The following is a 20,939-nucleotide window of genomic DNA, read 5'->3' as shown; positions in this document are numbered from 1 at the left end:
CTAAATTTATAGATAAACATTACATTGTTCTCACTAACATTTTTTTTTTGCTCAGTGAAAAAATTAATTAATAACTAACTGCCATGCTCATAAAGAGTGAGTTCATACAAGTATATTATAATTAAACATGAAATGCAGTTATGGAATGGTATCACTATTATTCCTCCTCCTAGATATGATGATATTAGATGCAGCAAATGAAGAACATGTCTGACGACCCTCCTTTCACATTCCAACTTGGTCAAATCTGAAAAACAAAACCCATGAGGTTTTACTATTATAATATCCAGCTTACTTCTAACTATTAAAAGTACCAGTACATGTATTATTGACTACTTTATATGTGTTTTTTTTTAAACAATGATTTAATCTGACATTTTACGTTAGCTCTTGTTTGAGGATGCCTGATTATCCCTCACCTTCACTTTTTAATACCTACCATTTCAATGATGATGCCAACTACACTGTTCCCAAAAACTTGACCTCCTTTCCTGTTTTCTTAAGCTGCTCCAACAACTCATCAGAAGACAGTGATGATGTCACTTTGACCTTCTTAGTCTCAACATTGGTTTCCACATTAGTTACACTTACTGAAGAAATATTTAATTATTTTTTTATAACCAAAAAACCAATTAAAACATTATTGCAGGGGTTTAATGCCAGAGAGGGAGGGGTGGGGTGGGGGAATAAAATTTAGGACAAAAATGGAGAATCCAATAAATTATTCTATTGTTATAAGTTTCCTTTATTATGATATAGGAAATATATACTTGTTTGCAATAATCATATCTTTACAATGTAAATGAAAAATTAGGTCAACAGAATAATAGACTTCCCTTGTTATTTTGATCACCAGTTGAAATGATGATTAACATACAATTTACATTGTATATTAAGGAAGAGGCTACAATTGAATTTAAACACTGAGATTTTTCTTTAAACAATTCTTTCTTTTGCAAACGAATTTATAAATGATCACAAATGTTGTTTATTTCAACCAAAATATGAGTTTGATTAAAGCACTGTTGATGCATTTAAATAAATTTATTTAAATGCAATGCTTTATAAATTGTATCAAATTTCAAATTTATACAGGTATCTGTCTGACAAATCAGGAGTTCATGACATACTTTCAGTGTACACTGATTTTACCTGGTGAATGTCTTTACAATGTTTTGGCAGGATGAGTTACCTTTTACTAAAATGAATTAACATACCTTAGTGGTGCCGGATTTTTTTTTTTTTTACTTTGTTTACATTAATTCAGTATTTTAGCTTTTAAAAATGTAGCGGTGAACAGGTATATACCTGTTTTTTAAAGACATCAAGCTGTCTATATAATCATACTTAAGTCAGTACTTGTGTCAGTACTGTACTAGAACTGTATTACACTGGATGGATCAAACATTCTTGAAGTAGGAGTTAGCTGATGATTCAATATTGAAGTTTATAAAAAACAAAAACAAAAAACCAAAAAAAAAAAACTTCAAGAAAATAATATCAGAATAATCTTATATCATTGTATATAATTATATAATCTTATTTATGTAGATTTCACGTCTCACGTAATTAAAATCTAAACTTGATGAGTAGGCCTACTTACCACCTAGCTTTCCCAACACTCTTTTAGCGGCCCCAGCACACCCTTCGCAAGTCATCGCCATCTCAAACTCGTATGTCTGAAATATATCGATTCCATGTATTAATATACTGATTTACTCAATGATCAAAGCAAATTTAAACAATAATTTAAAACAGGTAATCTCACACACCTGTGACATCTTCCTTGTTAACGTGTCGGCAGCTGTCAAAGATGTGTATCTCAAGAACGGTAACTCTTGATTTACATCTATTGGTTTATTAAAGTTTATTAAAAATCAAAAAGTTTTTAAAAAATTATTCATAAATTATAATTAAACTATTTAACATAATATTCAGTTATATAGGAGCATTTCATTTCCATCATTTTTACCGTAATATATTTTTCCTTTTTTTATTTTCCGTTTTAAACCGAATATTTTATTTAAACATTTCAGCAATTTTTATTTACTTTCACTTTGTCTGAAGTCACGAGTTTTGGTTTCCGCAATTCATTTTCATTGTTCATCATCAAAGAGAAAGGAATAACAATGTGGTTGTCAGTTGTGTTTACCATTTCTATTATATTTTGTTTTGGAACTTGTCAATTTCCACCGGTAGATAATTACTTTTTCTTCCAGAAACATGAAATAGTTGAAATTAACATCTATCACAATTATTTTGAAATATATTTTTTTCCCCGACTTTTTTAAAATATATTCTCTTTTTCAGTTTAATGAAACGTGTATTTTCAATGCATATCCTCCAAATAAGACGTAAGTTTATATATAGATTACTTTTCTATAAGTATTTTATGGCTATATAGTTACCTGGTTACATGAAATACAGTACATGTAACTGAGGCTGGTAGTGTGACAATGTATCAGACACTTGATGAATGCATAATCAGTTATGTTTTAATAAATTTCATTTCATTGCAATTATTTCTGATAGTCCTTCATAAAAGGTGACACTTTTCCCCAAACATTATATATACTGTACATTTGATCATCTAACTGCAAATTTTACTATTGTTCATTCAATAGCAATTTTTTAACTCCATAAGTAATGTTAACTTTTGATTTATATTTGTTTTCTTTAATCTATCTGTTTTCCTTTTCAGGAACTGTCAATTTTATCTACAGTAAATAGTGCGAGATAAACTTGCATTGTTTAAACATTGATCTTGTCTCTATTTATATAGCCACTTCAAAATCAAACTTATCAGATTTCAATATCAACAGAGTAATCTTGATACTAAAGATTATGATAACCTATTTTACATTATAGTATTTATTCATATAACTGTCATTTGTTTTTTGATTTGATATAACCACAAAAAGTGGGCTTCTGTTATCTTTATTATTTTCATGTAAGATTGTTTATAATCATGAAGAATTATTGCATTCTTAATGCATGGATTCTAAGAATTTAGAAGCAAAAGGTGATGAGAAATGATTTTGGATGAAGATACAAACACTAAAGAAAAAAGTATTTTACATTGTATTTGTTTCTGAATATAAGTTCAGTAAACCTGGATTTAAAAATCTCTTGAGATAAGTAAGTTACTATGAGCTGTATACTAAGTGGACCTTCATTGGTAATTATACATGTACCCCCACTCCGAAGGAGAGGGGGATATACTGTTTTACCCTTGTATGTCTGTCTATGTGTGTAGCTGTCTGTCTGTCCATAACAAATTTTTCGTCGCAGTTTTCTCAGCAGCATCTCATTGTAGATGCGTGAAATTATAGCACACTCTTTGTTTAGGCATGCCATATGGTGAGATTCATTTTTGTATGAATCCGATGTCAACTTCCTGTTTATCTGTGCGTCTGTCCGTACCATGCATAATAAATTTTCATGGCAGTTTTCTCAACTACTCATTGCAGATGCATTAAATTTTATTCACACTCTTTGTTGAGGCATATGCCATATGATGGGATTCATTTTTGTATGAATCTGATGTCAACTTCCTGTTCATCCCTGTGTCTGTCCACAACTGAACTTGTGTAATTCACATCAGAGTGTATATTCACATGAGAGCGGGGTTATTACTAGTGAGCATTGGCACACAGACTTCTTGTTCTATCATTTATTGATAGTACGTAATTTTTGTTCTTTAAGACAAGTGTCACTTTTTGCTAAATTAAAAATTAAATTGAAAATATTCGAATAATAGAACAGATTTATTTACTAGCACTGGAAGTAACCCTAATTTATTAATGCTAAATTTAGAAAGTATTATTTTCACTCTAACAAATTTTCCTATGCAGACCTAAAATATTTACATTTATCATGCATGTTCAGGCAGTCTTTGGTGTATAGAAAATGCTATGTGTAATATGTGTATATATATTTCATTTATTTTTGTTAAAAGTGACAAATAGGTTGGATAGGCCTGGTGTTTGAGTATTTAATTTGTATTAAAAGTTTCTCATTGTATTGTTTAACATATATCATGATAATAAATAATTAAGATATTATTTATTACTTTTAAATTAATGTGTGAAATATATTTATGAGTGTTCATCTTATAGTCATGCAGTTCCATGGTATACCATAAACTTAGACTTACCAGCAAAGCAAAGATGGACTCAAGTTGGTCAAGATAAAAAAGTAGAGGTAGGAAACTTACACAGCAGTACATGTATCAAATCCTAAGTCATCAGTGACAGTTTCTTGTGGGGGGGGGGGGGGGGTATGTGTAATAGAAGGGAAGTTTTAAATAAAATCTTTAATTAAAAAGTGTTTTTAATATATACAACATAAAATCTACATGTGTCTATATCATATGCTACATGCTCAACTTGGTGTTAGTATAGCCTCATATACCAGTCAGTCCAAAAGTCCAGATGGTATCTGCCTATCTGGCATAAATAATTATTAAAAATGATGGTGGCCTGAAAAATTGCATGTCTCTAAATTTGAATTTTGAATTTCGGCTGTAAATTATTATATACTAGTACTGTCATTAGTAAAGTAATTTTTATATGTACACATACTACTATTGATTTGCCGAGCATTTATATAAGGCCAAATAAAAAAATATGTGTGGTTCCAGTTACCCGACCGTCCCTATTTTATACCCCGACCCTAAACTTTTTTTTGACAATTTTCAAATATCTGGAATTTTCCCCGATTTCCTTCATTGGCTCTGGTATTAGTTTTAGTTTCAGCAATGGTGGCCCTCTTTGACAACATCGTTTCAACACGCAGTACAAGTGTTTTGTCAGTTACAAATATCACCACTTGAAAGAAAGCAATAGTATTATCTCTCCAATATCACCAATAGTGAATTCAAGAACATTCAATGAGGTTTATTATACTTAAAAAAAAAAAAAAAAAAAAAAAAAAAAAAAATACAAACCTACCTACCTACCCTAATTTGTTTGGAGATGTAACCAGAACCACACATATTTTTTTATTTGGCCTAATGAAAATGCAAAATTTAGAATTTTAAAGATGTGTGCAGTGGATTTGTTCAATACCTCTTGGCCATTCATGGCCACTTTCACTTCCTTCAACTTTGAAAGGTATAGTGATGTATGTGTTGTATTCATTGCTTTTGATTTTAGATTAAGAAGCTAGTGGACACTTTTGTTGACTTTGCAAAAGCATGGAGTGAGAATGCAACTGGAAAAGTCATAAACTTCCTGATCAATGAAGGGGTGAGTTTTAGTGATTTTTGGTTTTCAAAGATGATACTGCTTCAGCAGACATATTTGTTACACAGGATTTTTTTTTTAAATTCTGAAATTTTGCGTTGTCAGACAGGATTTTTTTTTAAAATACTGAAATTTTCCATAGGGTAAATTAGATGAGACACTTCCACAACCTTATGCTGATGAAATGAGAAGTTTGGCTGATGCAACAGGGATACCCTTAGGTTTGTATCCATAAATATCAGAATTCCACAATATTGTGCACGTGCATGCTCTAAAATGAGTACATGTATATGTGTAATTATATTGATTTCATTTTATTTTTTAGGAGAAATTGTGCTGTATAACATATTTTATGAATTGTTTTCTGTGTGTACATCCATTGTGGCAGAGGACCCATCTGGTTGGTTATTTTCTGATCTATTAATTACTGATTTCTATGATGATATTTTTGATTATAATGAACCGTTTATATAAATATACTGTGAAAAGAACAGGGAAAGACAACTCTTTCAAACAATCAGAAAAGTGCATGATACATTGTAAATATACTAGCACTTAAATTCTTTTTCATGAGCCACTTAAATGTAGAGTATTCTACTTTTTTCCTATTACTAAATTTTTGACAGAGATGAAATGGCTGTTTTACATTTTGTTAAAGCTGCGCAATACTGTAGTGCACTTACAAAATAAACAAAAAAAAAGACTGAAAAACAATTGAATACTGACTGTGACAGATTTTTTTTTAAAAATTCACTTTCATTTTTAGGTAAACTATTCCATGCGAGAAATCTTGACTTTGGGCTGTTCTTAGGGTAAGGAAAGGAATATAAGATATACTTTATACCTTGCAGTTTTATTCATATTTAGAAGTGTTATATACTGAACAGAAAATTAATCTATGTTATTTAGTGTTAATCATCAATAAATTCAATGTTCATATATGATAAAGCATTGGACTTGCTGTGCACAAGTTTGCATGTGAGTTAGGTCCCTTAGCTTGCCACAAGGCTATGAAAACCTCTTTTTACAAATTATAACTTTAAAAGTAGATAATCATTTAATTCAAGTGAGTATTTAGTATTATGTGAGGTTGAAAAGAGAAACAGGATAACTATGTATAGCCACTCAAACATTTCAGTTGTACAATTTCTGAGGGACAAGAATACAAGGGGGAAACTTATTTTTGATACAAAATATCAAGCAAGATGATAGCACATCATGAACATTTAGGGCTGCAGAGAAAGTTAGCTTTTAAAAAGTTGCCAGAATTTATCTTGTAGATCTCTGTTGTAGTTGGGATACCAAAACAAAAACTTGGGAGATAACAGATGCCCTGCGTCCTACAATCATCAATTTGGACTTCCAGAGAGGAGGGAAAACTGTGTTCAAGTCTGTTAACTTTGCAGGATACATTGGAATCTTAACAGCTATTAAGCCAGTCAGTATTTAATGCAGATCAAAGGTTATTCCAGCATATCTGTAGCTATTTCATCCTTCGAATTTGTGATGGACCTATACATTTAGATTTGAGTGCAGCAGATTTGCAACTAATCATATATATATGTTTCTCATATTTTCAAATTTTTACTGTACATGTATTAAGATATGTCATATAAGATTCAGTTGTTTCCCTTATAATCATATATAAATGCAATTCAGTAGTGTATTTCTTACCTAAGCATGGCCGTAGGAATGAAGTGTTCCACCTTCATGTCACACCTAAAATTATCAGTAGTTTCTCAACAACATTACAGAACTGTTTCCTTAACTCAGAGAAAATGAACTTTATTAAAAAATCTTTGACAGGACATTTTTGTTATGTAGACGTACAGAATATGGGGTCCTTGAAAAAATGAAAAATATGCATTTTTTCAAAGACCACATATATTTCCGTATTACCCCTCGAAGTGTCTACATAACTAATATTATTCCTCTCCATCCTCCGTTTTCCTCACCCTCAAATCTGAACTTTGTCACTGCCATCTGAAATAGCCTTCTAAGTTCTTTCTCTCAATTCATATCTGCTCAGTACTTTATTCAGTATTTGTGTAAGAGAAAGACATACATGTATTGATATAAGAGTTCTTTTTGTGTTATTTCAGGGAATTTTCACATTAACTATGAATGAGAGATTCAGTTTAGATGGTGGATATATTGGTATGATTATCATGCATTTTGCAAGATATTTGAATTATTTAAATAATTATTTTATTTATCAAATAATTCCATTATTTATCAATAGTAGTGCAGTTTGATGGTGATGCAGTGAACTACATGTACTACAATACCTGACCATTGAATAAATCTTTAAAAAAAAAGTGTAAAAAGAAAAAAAAAGAAAACAAGGTCCTGTAGACAAGGTTTAATCAAATCATAAGGCTTAAGTTTCTCATACACTTCATTATTTACCTGTAGGAATCATTGAATGGATTCTTGGACTCAGGACAGGGAAATGGATGGGTTTTTTGACCAGGGAGACAATGCTGAATGCTGGTTCTTATCAGGAGGCTGTAGGCATGCTGTCCAAAACAGAAATGCTGGCTCCAGCATACTTCATTGTGGGAGGCAATAAGTCAGGGGAGGTTTGTAAGTTTTTGCATTCAACAAACAGTATTTATATGTATAATCTGGAGAGAAGAAAAAAAAAAGATATGATTGGTTTCAAATCTATGAAATTTATTTTTCACCAAATATAACACACTAAACCATAATTTGTTTTTAATTGATGCCTTGGAATTCAAATGTTATTAAATTATTTTTACCATTTAAGCACTTGGTGCTTTGATTCACAAAAATATGTTAATGTTAACTTGTGAAATTATTACTCTGCAGTTTTAAATTAATTATGCTGTTTCTTAAGAAATCACCCCCCCCCCAATAAAAAAAAGAGACTTATCAGGGTTAATTGTCCCTAAGAATTGAAATAGCAGCAGACATTAAATAAAGTAGAGTCTGGGGTCCCTCTCCTTACAGGGGGTTGAGGGGGAATACCAGAATAACCACGAGATTATGTTATAGGCGGGGAAATTCCCCAGCCCCCGGGTCTTCGGGACAACCCTGCTTATAAAATATAAAAAAAAGATTGATTATAAAATGAGAATGAAGTGATGCATCACATACACCCTCACCCCCCCCCCCCCCCAAAAAAAAAAAAATTAATACTTGTTTATAATCGCTAACAAACATGATGAATATCTCTTAGGGCTGTGTGATCACAAGATCTCGTGAGGCAGCCATTGATGTATGGGAGATGAGGAAAGCCAACAGTTGGTACATTCTGGAGACTAATTATGACCACTGGGAAAACCCCCTCTTCTTAGATGACCGCCGGACTCCGGCCCACAGGTGTATGCAGAAAACTACCTCACAGGTTTGTTTTGATACTGTCTAAAAAAGTAAACATAAAAGATAAACAAATACTAGATCTGAACCTTGGGATGGATTAATTGAATAATGTGTGTTAGATTTACAAATACATATTATGAGGTTGTCAATTTTGAATTCTCCTAATTAGCAAAGTATTTCATTGATTTGATATTTGTCTTTCTAAACTTCCAATAAAAACAGATCAAATTTGTCAGTTATTGATTTTCAATTCACATATAAGATTAAAAACAGAGCTAATTAAAGTTTGATTTGTTCATTTCAGAATGTGTCAATTAAAGGATTGTTCAATGTTTTGTCTTCAAAACCTGTTTTGAATAAGGTACATGCATACTTCCAATATCTCTGTGATAAATTGATTGTTATATCAAAAGTGAGAAACAGAAATTGATATTAAAGAATGTGACCCACTGAATTACAAATTTGCCTTCTGTGTAATTTTTACAGTTGACTACCTACTCTGCCCTGATGCAGGTCAATTCTGGCCATTTGGAGAGCTGGCTTCAGTACTGTCCAGACCCTTGTCAGCCATTTTAGTCACAGGCTTCAAGCAGTCGACAAAACATTCCATAGCTATATGACTGTGATAATAATAATACTCAAAATGCAATACTTATATGTTAATTTGTGCTCTTCAAATCATAAGCTCAATTTGTTTGAAATCTTCATAGTTTTTATTTTGCAATGTTGCTAAGGTTTTATAATAAGTTAAACAAGACATCTTATTGTGTACATTTTTTTGTAAATGCTACAATGTTTTGTGATATAGATATAGTTACAGCCATTGTTAATTTTTAGTTGCTGCAGAATTAAACAGTTTAATGAAATGAAAAACACAATTCGGGAAATTTTTCTAAGATCTAAGCTCTGATGTAGCCAGTTGAATGTTTGAGAATGCAGAAATTAATGTAAACTGTTACTCTGATCAAATCACAAAAATATGAAACCATAAATATCACTTTAGTATGCATGTACTTGAAAATTACATTGATGCTTTATGTTATATGTTGCTGTTGATTTTTTTTTAACTATAAACAATTTAAAAAAAAATAATTCGGATATTTGTTATAACTATTTCCTGGCAACATATTTTGTTTCAAGAACTGTGTTTTGAATCAAATCGATTTCTTTGAAGGCTGAATTTTTTTTTCATATATAGATATGTACAAAGAAAAAAAAAAGTTGCGCGAATACTTTTACAATATTGAAGTGTTGCCCTTCTGTCTATTACAAAGTGTTTCGGTGTAGTACATTAAGTCACTGGAAAGCTGTACTATTATTGAGAAGAATGGCACATTATTCCAATACCTTGTACGATTAAAAATTGGTTGATGAACAACAACAGCACACACACACAAAAGAAGACGGGAAGTGGCTCTTCGCAACAACGGAATAAAGTTTATCAAACTTTAATTAAAAAAAAAAAAAGAAAAATGGTTTACAGTGTTAGAGAACGTGGTTGATATTAAAAAATGTTATGTTTATGTCATCTCAATTCTACATTAATTTTCCAACCTTTAAATTTCTTATACTTTAAATGCCTGACATTGATATTTCTGTTCGTAGGAATTCTCTTTTTGGAGTTTGTTCTGGTGCATAACTATTTGCTAAATCTCTCACTGACTGTGTAAACAAATAAAAAGTCGAACATGAAGCCACTTAAGTCTTTAAATACGTTAAAGATAGTAGTAATAAAATTACACAAATCACTCTTGTTTCTAAAGTAAACTGAAAGGGAAAAAAAGATTAATTCATACTTCATTTATTTTTTGTCCCATCCCGCATTTTTTTTTTTCAAAACACGCTTAAGAAAATGACTGATTCATTACTTCAATTATGAAACAAGGTCATTATAATCCATGGCCGTAGGAGCGAAGGAGGGGTGGGGTGCACCCTTTCTATAATTGTATACATAGTCTAAAGCAAAGCTACATTATAGATGTGCCCTCTCAATAATTACTTCTGATGACTTTTTCTGGCTTGTCAGGAAATGTATTGCTTGTTGGAAAATTTTTGCTCGTTATTGTCCACCTAAACTGAACATGTCTGCCCCCCCCCCCCCCCCGCTGAATTTGCTTCCTGCGGGCCTGCAATATACCATGTTTATGTGATACATTACCAATTAAAATGGGAGGCATTTAATGAGGAAAGTATAAAAAGGTCACAATCGTAAAGCAAATAATAAAATATTGAAAATTCGATCCAATGTGTCAAATGCGTAAATATATAATCCATGTAATCCGCTATTTAGTTGACCCACACAAGAAAATATCGTCTCCAGAGGAAAGCACTTTGAAGTTTGTGTGTTTCTTCAAGACAATCGCATAAAGATCTCGTAATGAAGTCTCTTGGGTCAGAGGAATGAGTGACGGGGAGTTTAAAAGGCCTGCAGACTTTTAAAATGCAGAAAAATCTACAGAAATGAAATAGAAACATTGACTCAGTATAATCAACAAGGCTGGTCACTTTCTATTGTAAAATGTTGAATAGAGCAATACTTCGCAGCAATCTTTGTTTGATTGAGTTTAATAGCAAATATAACAAATAATGAAACCAGTGTGAGATTTTTTTTGTTCTGTTTTTGTCCTGATTAAACAGATCTGGTATTGAGTAGATTCGAAAGATGAAAGTGTGTGTCAGTCATTGCCCCAGGTGACATTGAGGGAGTATAATATTATTTCTGACGCTGAAAATCTCTGTATCTTTATTGCTTTTTAGATGCGTTATTGTGACGTCATAATGCCGATTATGACGTTTCATTAATTGTTCTTCGTAGGACAAAAGCAAAGGTAAGTCCTTATATTTTTGTCTTATTTTTTTGTCTCTAATTATTATATATAAATGGATGTAGGTTATCTGTTAAGAGTACAATCGAACTCCTCTTTTCTTATGTTGACACTGGTGTTCAAAAAAGCAAATCAAAATTGCATCTTGCGTAATTTAACCCATTACTCCATCATGTGTTACTAAGAAATGAAGTAACCAATTGATGTCGTCTTGGTTTTGAAGACAAGATGATGCTTAACTTCGGCATAAATCAGAAAGACCTTACACCTGTTCGCGAAAACAGAATACACACCTTTTTTGTGCGTTCCGTATGTTGACACATGCATGGTATATCTTTATATGTAAATTTACTTAGTCAAGAAGGAGGAAAAATAAACTAAAGACTGTCTGTTTCATGGTATAAAAATGATCCCTCTACATAAGATTTTTACCTCGAATATGGAGCCTAAAATGTTTTCATTTTCTCAACTGTAGTGTTTGCTGTAGAAAAATAATGAAATAGGAATTTTGATATTAAAACAGTATACTAGTAATTTGAAGGTGTAGATAATCCTGCACTTGACAGCGTTTTAGATTCTAAAAATATTTTCCAGAGAGAAATAAACTTCACATTTTATGAGATCTTACCACGGGCATCTGAAATTTTAGGTTTTATGTATCCCATATTCAATATTTTCACTTTTCAATATAAACCAATTTAAATCGCAGTCTAATCCTCTCGCCCGTTAGGTCAATCAAACTGGATATTTTACCGTTTTGATATATTAAATTGCATCCACGATTTTCCCCGTGCTTAGAGATGGAACAATTGATAAATAATATATCTTGAGAATATTTTTCTATTAAATAGTGTTGCAATTACTTCACAAGAAAAATTTTCCGTTGATTTGGTAAAATGACCAGGTTTTATTTTGCTATCTGATGTTTCGAAGGTGTGAATGCGCATTTGATTTATTACTCCAGATTACTGATCAATAATTTTTGTCCCATTGTAAAGTGATGGCAAAACATTGTCAACTGCTTGAGAGCAATGACTCTTGGCAATACCTAGGAGACAACCAGTAAGATTGGGCTGGAATAAATCTACTGGAGTGATACTTAAAGATACTTCACAGTTTAAAATTCGTCGGATCGTCCAATTCATGCATATCTTTACGGCAAACAAGCAATTGTTATCAACTTTTGGGAATTAGAAAAAAGTTCTGACCACATATCACTCTTAGCAGTTGCCGAGATGTAAATGTTAATTTCTTGAAAAACGAATCCGGAGTTTGTCGATATTCTGTGTAAGTGTTTTATAATGACATTGTTTTATTGCCTATTTCCTAAGCAGAAGTGTGTCGAATGATGCCAGATTTTGGATGAAGTCGAGATGAGTGAACCGCCGGAAACAGATCTCGATTATTACTCCAGACCCGAAAATTACACCGGTAGCAATCTCCAGTCCTTGCAGAAGTTCACCCTAGCCAAGCAAAAGCAGGACAAAGCTTTAAGTGATCAGAATGTAAAAGCTAAAAAGAAGAAGAGTGGATTTGATCTCTTTGCTAGATACAAACATATCTTAAAGGGATACATATCGGACGAAGAAGAAGAGGAGGAGGACGAAGAAGAAGAGAAAGATGAAGGCGCGGAAGAAGCGAAGGAAGATTCCTCAAAGAAAACTAAATTCGAGGATATAAAAGAAGAAAGTGAGGAAATTCAAGAAGATGAATATGACAAGGAGAAAAAGGATGTGAAAGAAAAAGATGATCAGACTGTTTCGCCTTCTGGAGACAAACCTTCCAAATCTCCAGCTGAGTCAAGGAGGCGTTCTAGTGCAAGTCCTTTCCCACCGGGATTCGAACCGACCCCATCCCCACGAGACAGTGTCACTAGTACCTCACCTGTTCCCCCCAAACCCAGGGGGCAACAAGATGTATCTGGGGGACGATCGTCAGTTTCACTGCGTTTTACAAAACAGCAGCAAATTGCTAAGGAACTACGTGCAAATGCCGTGAGTACAATTTACATTTGTTTGGGGAAAGGAATTTCAGAACTATAAAGTTTATAAATAACATTTATGCCTAAAAGAAATAATGTATAATTGACTGAGGTGCGTTTGCATCAGATAAAATTTGATTTAAAGAAACTCAAATCAAATTTTAAAACGTGAGCAGGTCTTTAAGCAAAAACGTTTAAAGGTTAAACCTTTGTCCTGAATAGAGATATGGCTAGGTTAAAAAAAAAGCAGTTTATATTCAGTAAATTTAATTGACAAAGCATTTCAGAATGTTTTGTTTGGCTTTAAATTTTTTTTTAGGATTAGACCAAGAGTGATAATTGCAAATATGATTGAGAACATGCACTGTATCTCCTACGGATGTATTCAGAAATAATATATAAAACATTTAAAAAGAAGGACAATTATAAAACAATGAATCAATGTTTTTGAGGATTTTTTATTTAGAATTTAACAATAACGCATTATGCCTTGCTCTGTAGTTTGGATGTACATGTACAGTCTTTTTCCTCTATAGAAAACGTGGTATTACTGTCGCATTAAAAAGCCGCATTATCATTTTCAGCTACGAGAAAAATTTCGTAAAGCTATTTTCTGGGTGAAAATTGCTCTCAAGTTTTCAAGTTCAGCCTCAGGCAGGTGAGAAATTTATTCATCGGTAAAAAGTTTAAAAAACAATAGTTACAGGCTCGTCTTTACAGATTATTTAAGAAATTAATGAACTCAAAATAATTATGTATTGTTTAACGGACTTTTAAGCTTTAATACTGTTCGTTATCCCCATATATATCATGTACGCAGATTAAATTTTTAAGTAGATGCTCTTGGTCATTAAAAGTTAGCAAATAATATTGAAACGAAATATCAGTATATCATAGAATTATTTTATCGATTTTGAAAAAAAAAAATCATTAAATATCCGATATTATATTTTGAACATTAATTGAAACAGCGACCCAGGCGAGGGTATGAAGACATTTATGGACATATCCAGCGAAGTAGAATCCTCCAACCTAAAAAGTTCAGGACTTTCATTTGATCCTAATTATTTCAAGGCAAACAAAGAGGTAGATAAAAAAATGTATTTTCAGAATACAACATAGCAAATTATATTAATATTGAAAATGAACTCGTTAATTCTTTCACGTTACCATATCATCAAAACCTATCCATAGATAAATTCCTCCAAAAGTTAAGCAATCGATTAATTCAAATTTGAAAGTAATTTGTCATCTATTCAATTTCCTATTCATAACATGTCTTCCAATAAGATGGTTTTTAGGATTAAATTTTCATTACAAGCATGCAGAAAAGTTCATTGACAAGGTATCCACGTTCGGGACTTGTTATCACTCGGTTGGGGGTCATGTATTTTAAATGACCAATTGACATGTCTGAAGGGAAACTGTTTCATAAAAAAAAAAAAGCCCCTCCAAATAATAAAAACGGGGAAGGTACAGTTTTCCCAATGGTTCAGATATGTGCATTCAAAAACAGATTTTCGTTTCTTGAATGAAAAGATACCACAGTTTTTCTTAATGGAAAAAGTCACGATCATGGATACCTTGTCAATGAACTTTTCTGCAAGCTTGTAAAGAAAATTTGATCCTAACGGTCTTCATGGCGAAAGAAATTGTTGATATTGAGAGCGCATAAGCGGCGCGTCCCCATACGAAAAATGGGGATATAGATCTTTGATGGCCTTAAAACGTTAGATGTATGGCTGTGTAAATTTGTTTTTCAGATAAATCTCAGTACCGAGGTCAAAGGAATCCTTAGTTTGCCATCAGAGCAAAGGACGCCCGAACAAGTCCAAACGGTATGAGTGTATACTGAACGATACTTAAAACAATTAATATGGTCCTTGATTTACTTGAATTGATATCAGGAGAGAGAGAGGGGGAGGGAAGTTTTTCATTCTGTTCAGAAATTTTTATCATTTGGCCAGCTGATTTGCGCAAAAACATCTCTTCATTCTTTTTTTTCTATGTCCAACTTTGCATGACCAGAATATAATTACTTCTTTTGTATTTAAAAGTTACCTTTAAACTCCATTACAAAAAGCCATTATTGGCTTGCTAGCCGTTAATTCTTCAACTTTAATAACTTTCACAGTGCGAAATATATTGAGCAATGGTTTAATTCACTCGACGCTTTCACAAAAATTACTTCTGAAAAAGTACTTTTAATGATTAGATTACGGGAATGTTAAACCAACCAACTTTTCCTAGTTTATTAACTTTTTTTTCACAGGCAATGTTTGGTCTACAAATAATGCGATCCTTTGCCGAATACCCTCTCCATATGCAGGAGAAATTGGCCAAAGTAGCGTATTTTGAAGTGTGAGTTGTACTTTGTGAATAAAATACCACAGTGACTGAAAAGAAACTCTATATTACACAAGAAATTTGCTAACAAGTAACTTTGGAGGCCTGTCACTCTGTTTTTCTTTTGCCAAATATTTAACCGAATCTAGATCTTTTTTATAAGCTTAAGCGCAAAACAATGCATTTCATATGTTTCTTCATATTCTGCTAATCACCGTTAAAAAACATAAAAAATTACCGGGAATCTAAGCAAGGCATTAGCAGTAATGGATAATTAAATCCACATTTTTCTTAGAATTAATAGTATGACTTTCTTATGGACGAGTGTTCGCTATTATTTTGTCTACAAAAACATGTACTTTCCTCCTATTCCAAATATACTATTCCATTTCCAAGAAAGAGTCTAATATATAGTTATGGAGTGATTGGCAGAAAATATAACATTTTAATTCCACCTTAATCAAATTCGTGTTAATTACAGGGTTCCGCCAAAACGAATTATCATAAGACAAGGACATTTTGCAGAAAATTTCTATTTCATCGTTTCTGGTCAAGGTAGGACATTAATCAAAAGTAAATACAGGTGTAAATTGTTTCCATCTATCCAAAATTGTACATAACATTTAACTGTGTAAAACGAACACATCCTATGCATATTGCTTTCGTGGAAAATTGCCTGAAAGTGTCTTTTTTGCAATTGTGAGCAATGCTAAGTCATGACATAGTAATTGTTATTGCAAACCAATAATTCTCTCTGCCTTTTATCATGTTTTTGTCTTAATATAAATTTTCCATTAAGACAAATGCTAAATGTAGAATTAATAAGCGCTGAAAGACAATTGGCAATAAGGAATTTCAATGAATACCTTTATTGTGTGTTTTCAATATACTAGTATACTTCTTCTTCTAATAAGGTCTAACTGTACATTCAAATATCTTTTTTTCCAAATAAAATTTAACCTTTTAAAAATAAATATTAATACAATGAAAATTTACATATATATCAGCCAAACCTTGAGTTCATAGAAAGTCACAATGATAAAGATTTGTACGATTTTAAATGTATAAAAAAAATCTAAATTTTATTTCTTTATAGCGGTCGTAACGCTTCTGCTTAGAGATCCTAAGACTGGGGCTTCATTTGTTAAAACTGCCACAATCATGCGAAGAGGAATGAGTTTTGGGGTAGGTATTGAAGAAGCATAATACATGTAATCATTAAAAATAAACATCAAATATATGGACAATTTAATTAAAATTAGATCTTTGATCCACTCCAATTACTAGTAGATCTCTATGCGAAGATCCTTGTCTTACAGATTAATACAAATAAATTTGGAATTTGTTGATTTTTTTCGTACAGAATTCAAACAAATTTTTATTTTTTAGGAGTTGGCCCTCCTCCACCATTCTCGTAGGACTGCTACCGTCACTAGTCAGGGTGAGGTACAGCTACTATCCGTGGGGCGGGTTGATTTCTTTGATATCTTCATGAGTGGGGCTGGTCCAGGGGAAATACCGGATCACATTAAGTTTATCAGGTAAGTGTTTTGGTCTGTGACCCATCATGAAAACGAAGGAATTTTATAAATTAAAAAAATGAATAGGTCTCGCAAAGGAGGAAGGGGTGTTTAAAGATGGGGATGGTGTCTTTATGAGAAAATAAATTCTATATTGTTCTTACGGTCAACGATTGAAACATCTTCCCAAGGCAAGGATTTCTGATCCACTTCGCTCCACATAGGCTACTAGTAATTTAAGTCACAATTAAAATGGCAAGGCTTTATACATATTACATGAAATATTATGAATACAATTTTCATACTATGTACTGAATTTATCACTGTTTTTTTTCTTTCTTTTTTTTATTAGAGCATTAAAGTTTAATTTGTGACATGGTTTTAAAAATACTTGTGGTTGAAAAAAAATTAGAGTTATATTTAACCAGTACCTCTTTATGTATATTAGTAATAGAGGAACTTAATTTGTAAAATGCATCGTCATGTTATTTTGGTATCATTAGAAATAATAACTATTATTTACAATCCTTTTAAGACACTTGAATTTTGTATGTAAGGAGATTGTTTTTTAAAAGTTTACTGTTTGTTTAAGCTTAGTTCAGCATGTCGGAAACATGCACGAGCAATAAATCCTATCTAATAAGATTGATTACATACTTTCATTTTTATAAATATATACCAAGGTTAGATTATCATCTAAGATACTTAAACAGCTATTTCTAGGACTGTTTTTTTTTTTCGTTTATTTTATTGGGGTGTTTTTGTTTTTATTTTATTTTTTCTTATTGTTTTTATTTATTTAATTTCTTTTAATTTAAACCGGATTTGTGTGGATCGTCTAGTTCTTTGCACTTATAATGAAGTTTTACCATTTCCTTTAATTTTACCATGCAGTACACGTTTTTTTTTTTGCCCCCTTTCTCTCTCTCTCTCTCGTTTTGTTCGTTCTTGTGGTTTACATTTAAAGTAACTGCTTTTAAAATTGAAATAACATCTAAATGTACATGTATGTAAATTTATTTAATTTAAATATCTATTCTAGTACCTGTGATTTTATGAAAGATTGGCCATTGGAACAGCTTTTAGAAAATCCACAACACTGTCTCTTACATTTCTTCAAGTAAGTTTAACAGCATTTAGGCATTGATTTATTATCGCTTTATTGATTATTTATTAATTATAAATATTTAATTATCAATAAAATAAAATTTAAGTTTCGGTTTAATTTTTCTTGCAGAAGAAATGTGGTCATAGTTAGAGACAGTACAAATTCTGAATGGCTGTACGTCGTAAAATCGGTAAATCGTATTTTTCTTTGGTGATACACAAAGTGCTCATCTTATGGTACCATGACCTAAACTAAGATCGTAACAAGATCGAAAAGCCCCCCCCCCCTTTTTTTCAGTTTTTTTTTCTTGAATTGATTTTTAAAAATATGCATATTTTTTCCTATGTATCGGATTGAGTGAAATTCGTGAAAAACGGAGAGCTCCTTATTTAAAAGCTTGCCATTTCAGTTGTAAGCATTATCCATGCGAACGCAGTTTTGAAATCCAGATATTTGACTATATAATACACAATCCAAAGCAAAGTAAATTCTTCTTGATAACTCAGTGATTAATTTGGTTATTGTTCTTTCAACAGGGATTTTGTCAAGTATTAAAGCAGCTAAAAGGCGTTACTCCTAAGATTGGATGGAAAGAAAAATCCAACCAAAGTAAAATAGAACTTCCAACACTGGAAACTCCTTTACCAGGTACGATGTGCAGTGGTTTTAACCCCCCCCCCCTTTCCACAAAAACAGTCTAAACAGAATTTGGTTTAAAAAGGTAAACTTACCTTAATTATGCTTTTTTTTTTTAATATTTCTTTTTTACCTGTCAGGTCCAAAAGTTGATACCTGGAGAAGGAAGAGAAGAAAAACAAAGTCTGCCGGCGATGAAAGACGGCTAGTAAGTTTTTAATTCTTATGATACCAAACCTGACACAACAAATTGAATTTTAAAAATTAAAATTTTGATTAAAAAAATTTCATTTTAGGAAAATCAAGAAAACCTGGAGCCTGCTCCTGTGCCACAAGCCATTCCTGGTCCCTCAACCAAAAAGTTCTCAAAAGCTGAATACTCACTAAACCCTGTCACTAAAAAGGCCCATCTGGTACGCCCTTGTCTTCCTTGTACTGGTTCAAAATGGCGATTATCTTTTAAGATGTAGTGTTTAAGAAATTATTGCTTCAATAATAAATTGCTCGTTTAACAGTATAAACAAATTAGTACACCTTCTGCAATGGTACTATGGAAAGCCAATGTTATCAAGTCCTTTTCACATAAATATTTTACAATTTATTTTTATTGCTAAGATATAACTTATGACGATGCCTTATGGTTTAATTAAAAATAACAGAAATATGGGATATATAACAGCTCTTAATAAGTTATTAGTCCATGCTTGTTTGAATATTTGTATTTTAGATTCAACAATTGTTTTTTCAGTCTCCCATAAAAATGTCAAAATATGACACAAAGAAAAAATACGAAGTTCCGGAGAAATGCAAACCTCCCAAACCAAAGGAGCCTCCGAAAGACCTGCCCCCTAGCAAACCCCCTCCCGTATTTGTCCAAGTCGGAAGTCTCAAACCCAAGGATGTCTTCGTAAGATAAAAATAATTTAAATCAAACGAAACTCTTTTGCATGGTTACTTAATTCTGTTGGCGAAGAGTTTTGTGATCCACCCTTCATCTAACAACGTGTTGATGATGACGAAGGGAGCGGATCAGAAACCTTCGCTAGCGAAGATTCTACCGAAAGGTTATATATATATATATATATATATATATATATATATATATATATATATATATATATATATATATATATATATATATATATACTTCCTTTTCATCCTTTACAGGGTTTGGAGACAATACAGTTTGAGGACTCTATAGAAAATCCACAGACGGTGGTTACTCTGGTAAGGATTTACCATTCTATTCTTCAGATCGTTTTTAACCCTTCAAACATTTTGTACAATGTAGGTATATAAAAAGTCGGTCAGAAACGTAGCCCTCTAAGTTCTTTATCCTCCCTTTCAACAACTTTGTCAATAAATCTTAATTGACACCTATGAAAAAATTGAAATTTTCACATGAATTTTTAAAAAAAGATTTGAAAATTTGCTTTTACTGTAATGTAACCATTAACTTTTTTCCTTAGGTATCCAGAGGAGCTGAATGTATAATGCTGAACAAGGAATTTTTTGCCAAACACGCGAACGAACAGGTCAAAAAATTGATACGTCATCAAGTCCGACCGTACCCAGATGAAAAAACTTTTCAAAACAACCTTCAGATAAAAGAGAACTGGGAGTTGTACAAGAAGAGTCTTATCGATGATCTCACGAGTTGATCAACGTCATAATTAGGATATCGTCATCATTGTGCTAATTTTGAGGGTTTTCTCAAAAAACTGATTCAAGAGAGAACTTTTGTTATCGTTTAAATTTATATAATGCTGATTGTTAACTTTTTTATGTGAAATATGAGGGAATGTTATTTTCTCAAATGAGATATGAATCTTTTTCTTGTTGAGTATGAACTCCGAGGCAGTATCCAAATGTTACTCGCTGCATAAAATATCTTTAAATACAAATGCATTTTAGTAATTGCCAATAAAATTT

General features: G+C 31.9%; 3 protein-coding genes across 3 annotated transcripts; 2 read left to right on the top strand and 1 right to left on the bottom strand.

Moving 5' to 3' along the window:
- Positions 1-459: 459 nt before the first annotated feature.
- Positions 460-1,837, bottom strand: LOC133192942 (copper transport protein ATOX1-like). Its single transcript, XM_061328946.1, has 3 exons — positions 1,773-1,837; positions 1,600-1,679; positions 460-586 (listed from the first exon to the last, which is right to left on the bottom strand). The coding sequence occupies exons 1-3, from the start codon at positions 1,779-1,781 to the stop codon at positions 460-462; spliced, it is 216 nt and encodes a 71-aa protein (XP_061184930.1). The 5' UTR covers positions 1,782-1,837.
- A 246-nt stretch (positions 1,838-2,083) lies between these two features.
- Positions 2,084-9,641, top strand: LOC133192141 (acid ceramidase-like). The gene is made up of 13 exons (XM_061328021.1): positions 2,084-2,195; positions 2,311-2,354; positions 4,119-4,203; positions 5,157-5,249; positions 5,389-5,467; positions 5,572-5,646; positions 6,013-6,058; positions 6,540-6,684; positions 7,349-7,403; positions 7,662-7,828; positions 8,449-8,616; positions 8,896-8,952; positions 9,078-9,641. The coding sequence occupies exons 1-13, from the start codon at positions 2,130-2,132 to the stop codon at positions 9,165-9,167; spliced, it is 1,170 nt and encodes a 389-aa protein (XP_061184005.1). The 5' UTR covers positions 2,084-2,129; the 3' UTR covers positions 9,168-9,641.
- Positions 9,642-12,726: 3,085 nt separating this feature from the next.
- LOC133192705 (cyclic nucleotide-binding domain-containing protein 2-like) lies at positions 12,727-20,939 on the top strand. The gene is made up of 16 exons (XM_061328700.1): positions 12,727-13,410; positions 13,982-14,055; positions 14,369-14,483; positions 15,161-15,235; positions 15,670-15,758; positions 16,225-16,298; positions 16,840-16,928; positions 17,133-17,284; positions 18,306-18,383; positions 18,501-18,561; positions 18,908-19,019; positions 19,148-19,215; positions 19,304-19,420; positions 19,756-19,914; positions 20,175-20,234; positions 20,477-20,939. Exons 1-16 carry the CDS (start codon positions 12,790-12,792, stop codon positions 20,666-20,668), a joined length of 2,136 nt encoding a protein of 711 aa, XP_061184684.1. The 5' UTR covers positions 12,727-12,789; the 3' UTR covers positions 20,669-20,939.

Source organism: Saccostrea echinata, unplaced genomic scaffold (genome assembly GCF_033153115.1).
Source record: "Saccostrea echinata isolate AGI-Se365-2 ecotype Australia unplaced genomic scaffold, CSIRO_AGI_Sech_v1 ptg000025l, whole genome shotgun sequence".
NCBI classification, from domain to species: Eukaryota; Metazoa; Mollusca; class Bivalvia; order Ostreida; family Ostreidae; genus Saccostrea; species Saccostrea echinata.
This window is presented reverse-complemented; position numbering and strand designations above follow the sequence as displayed.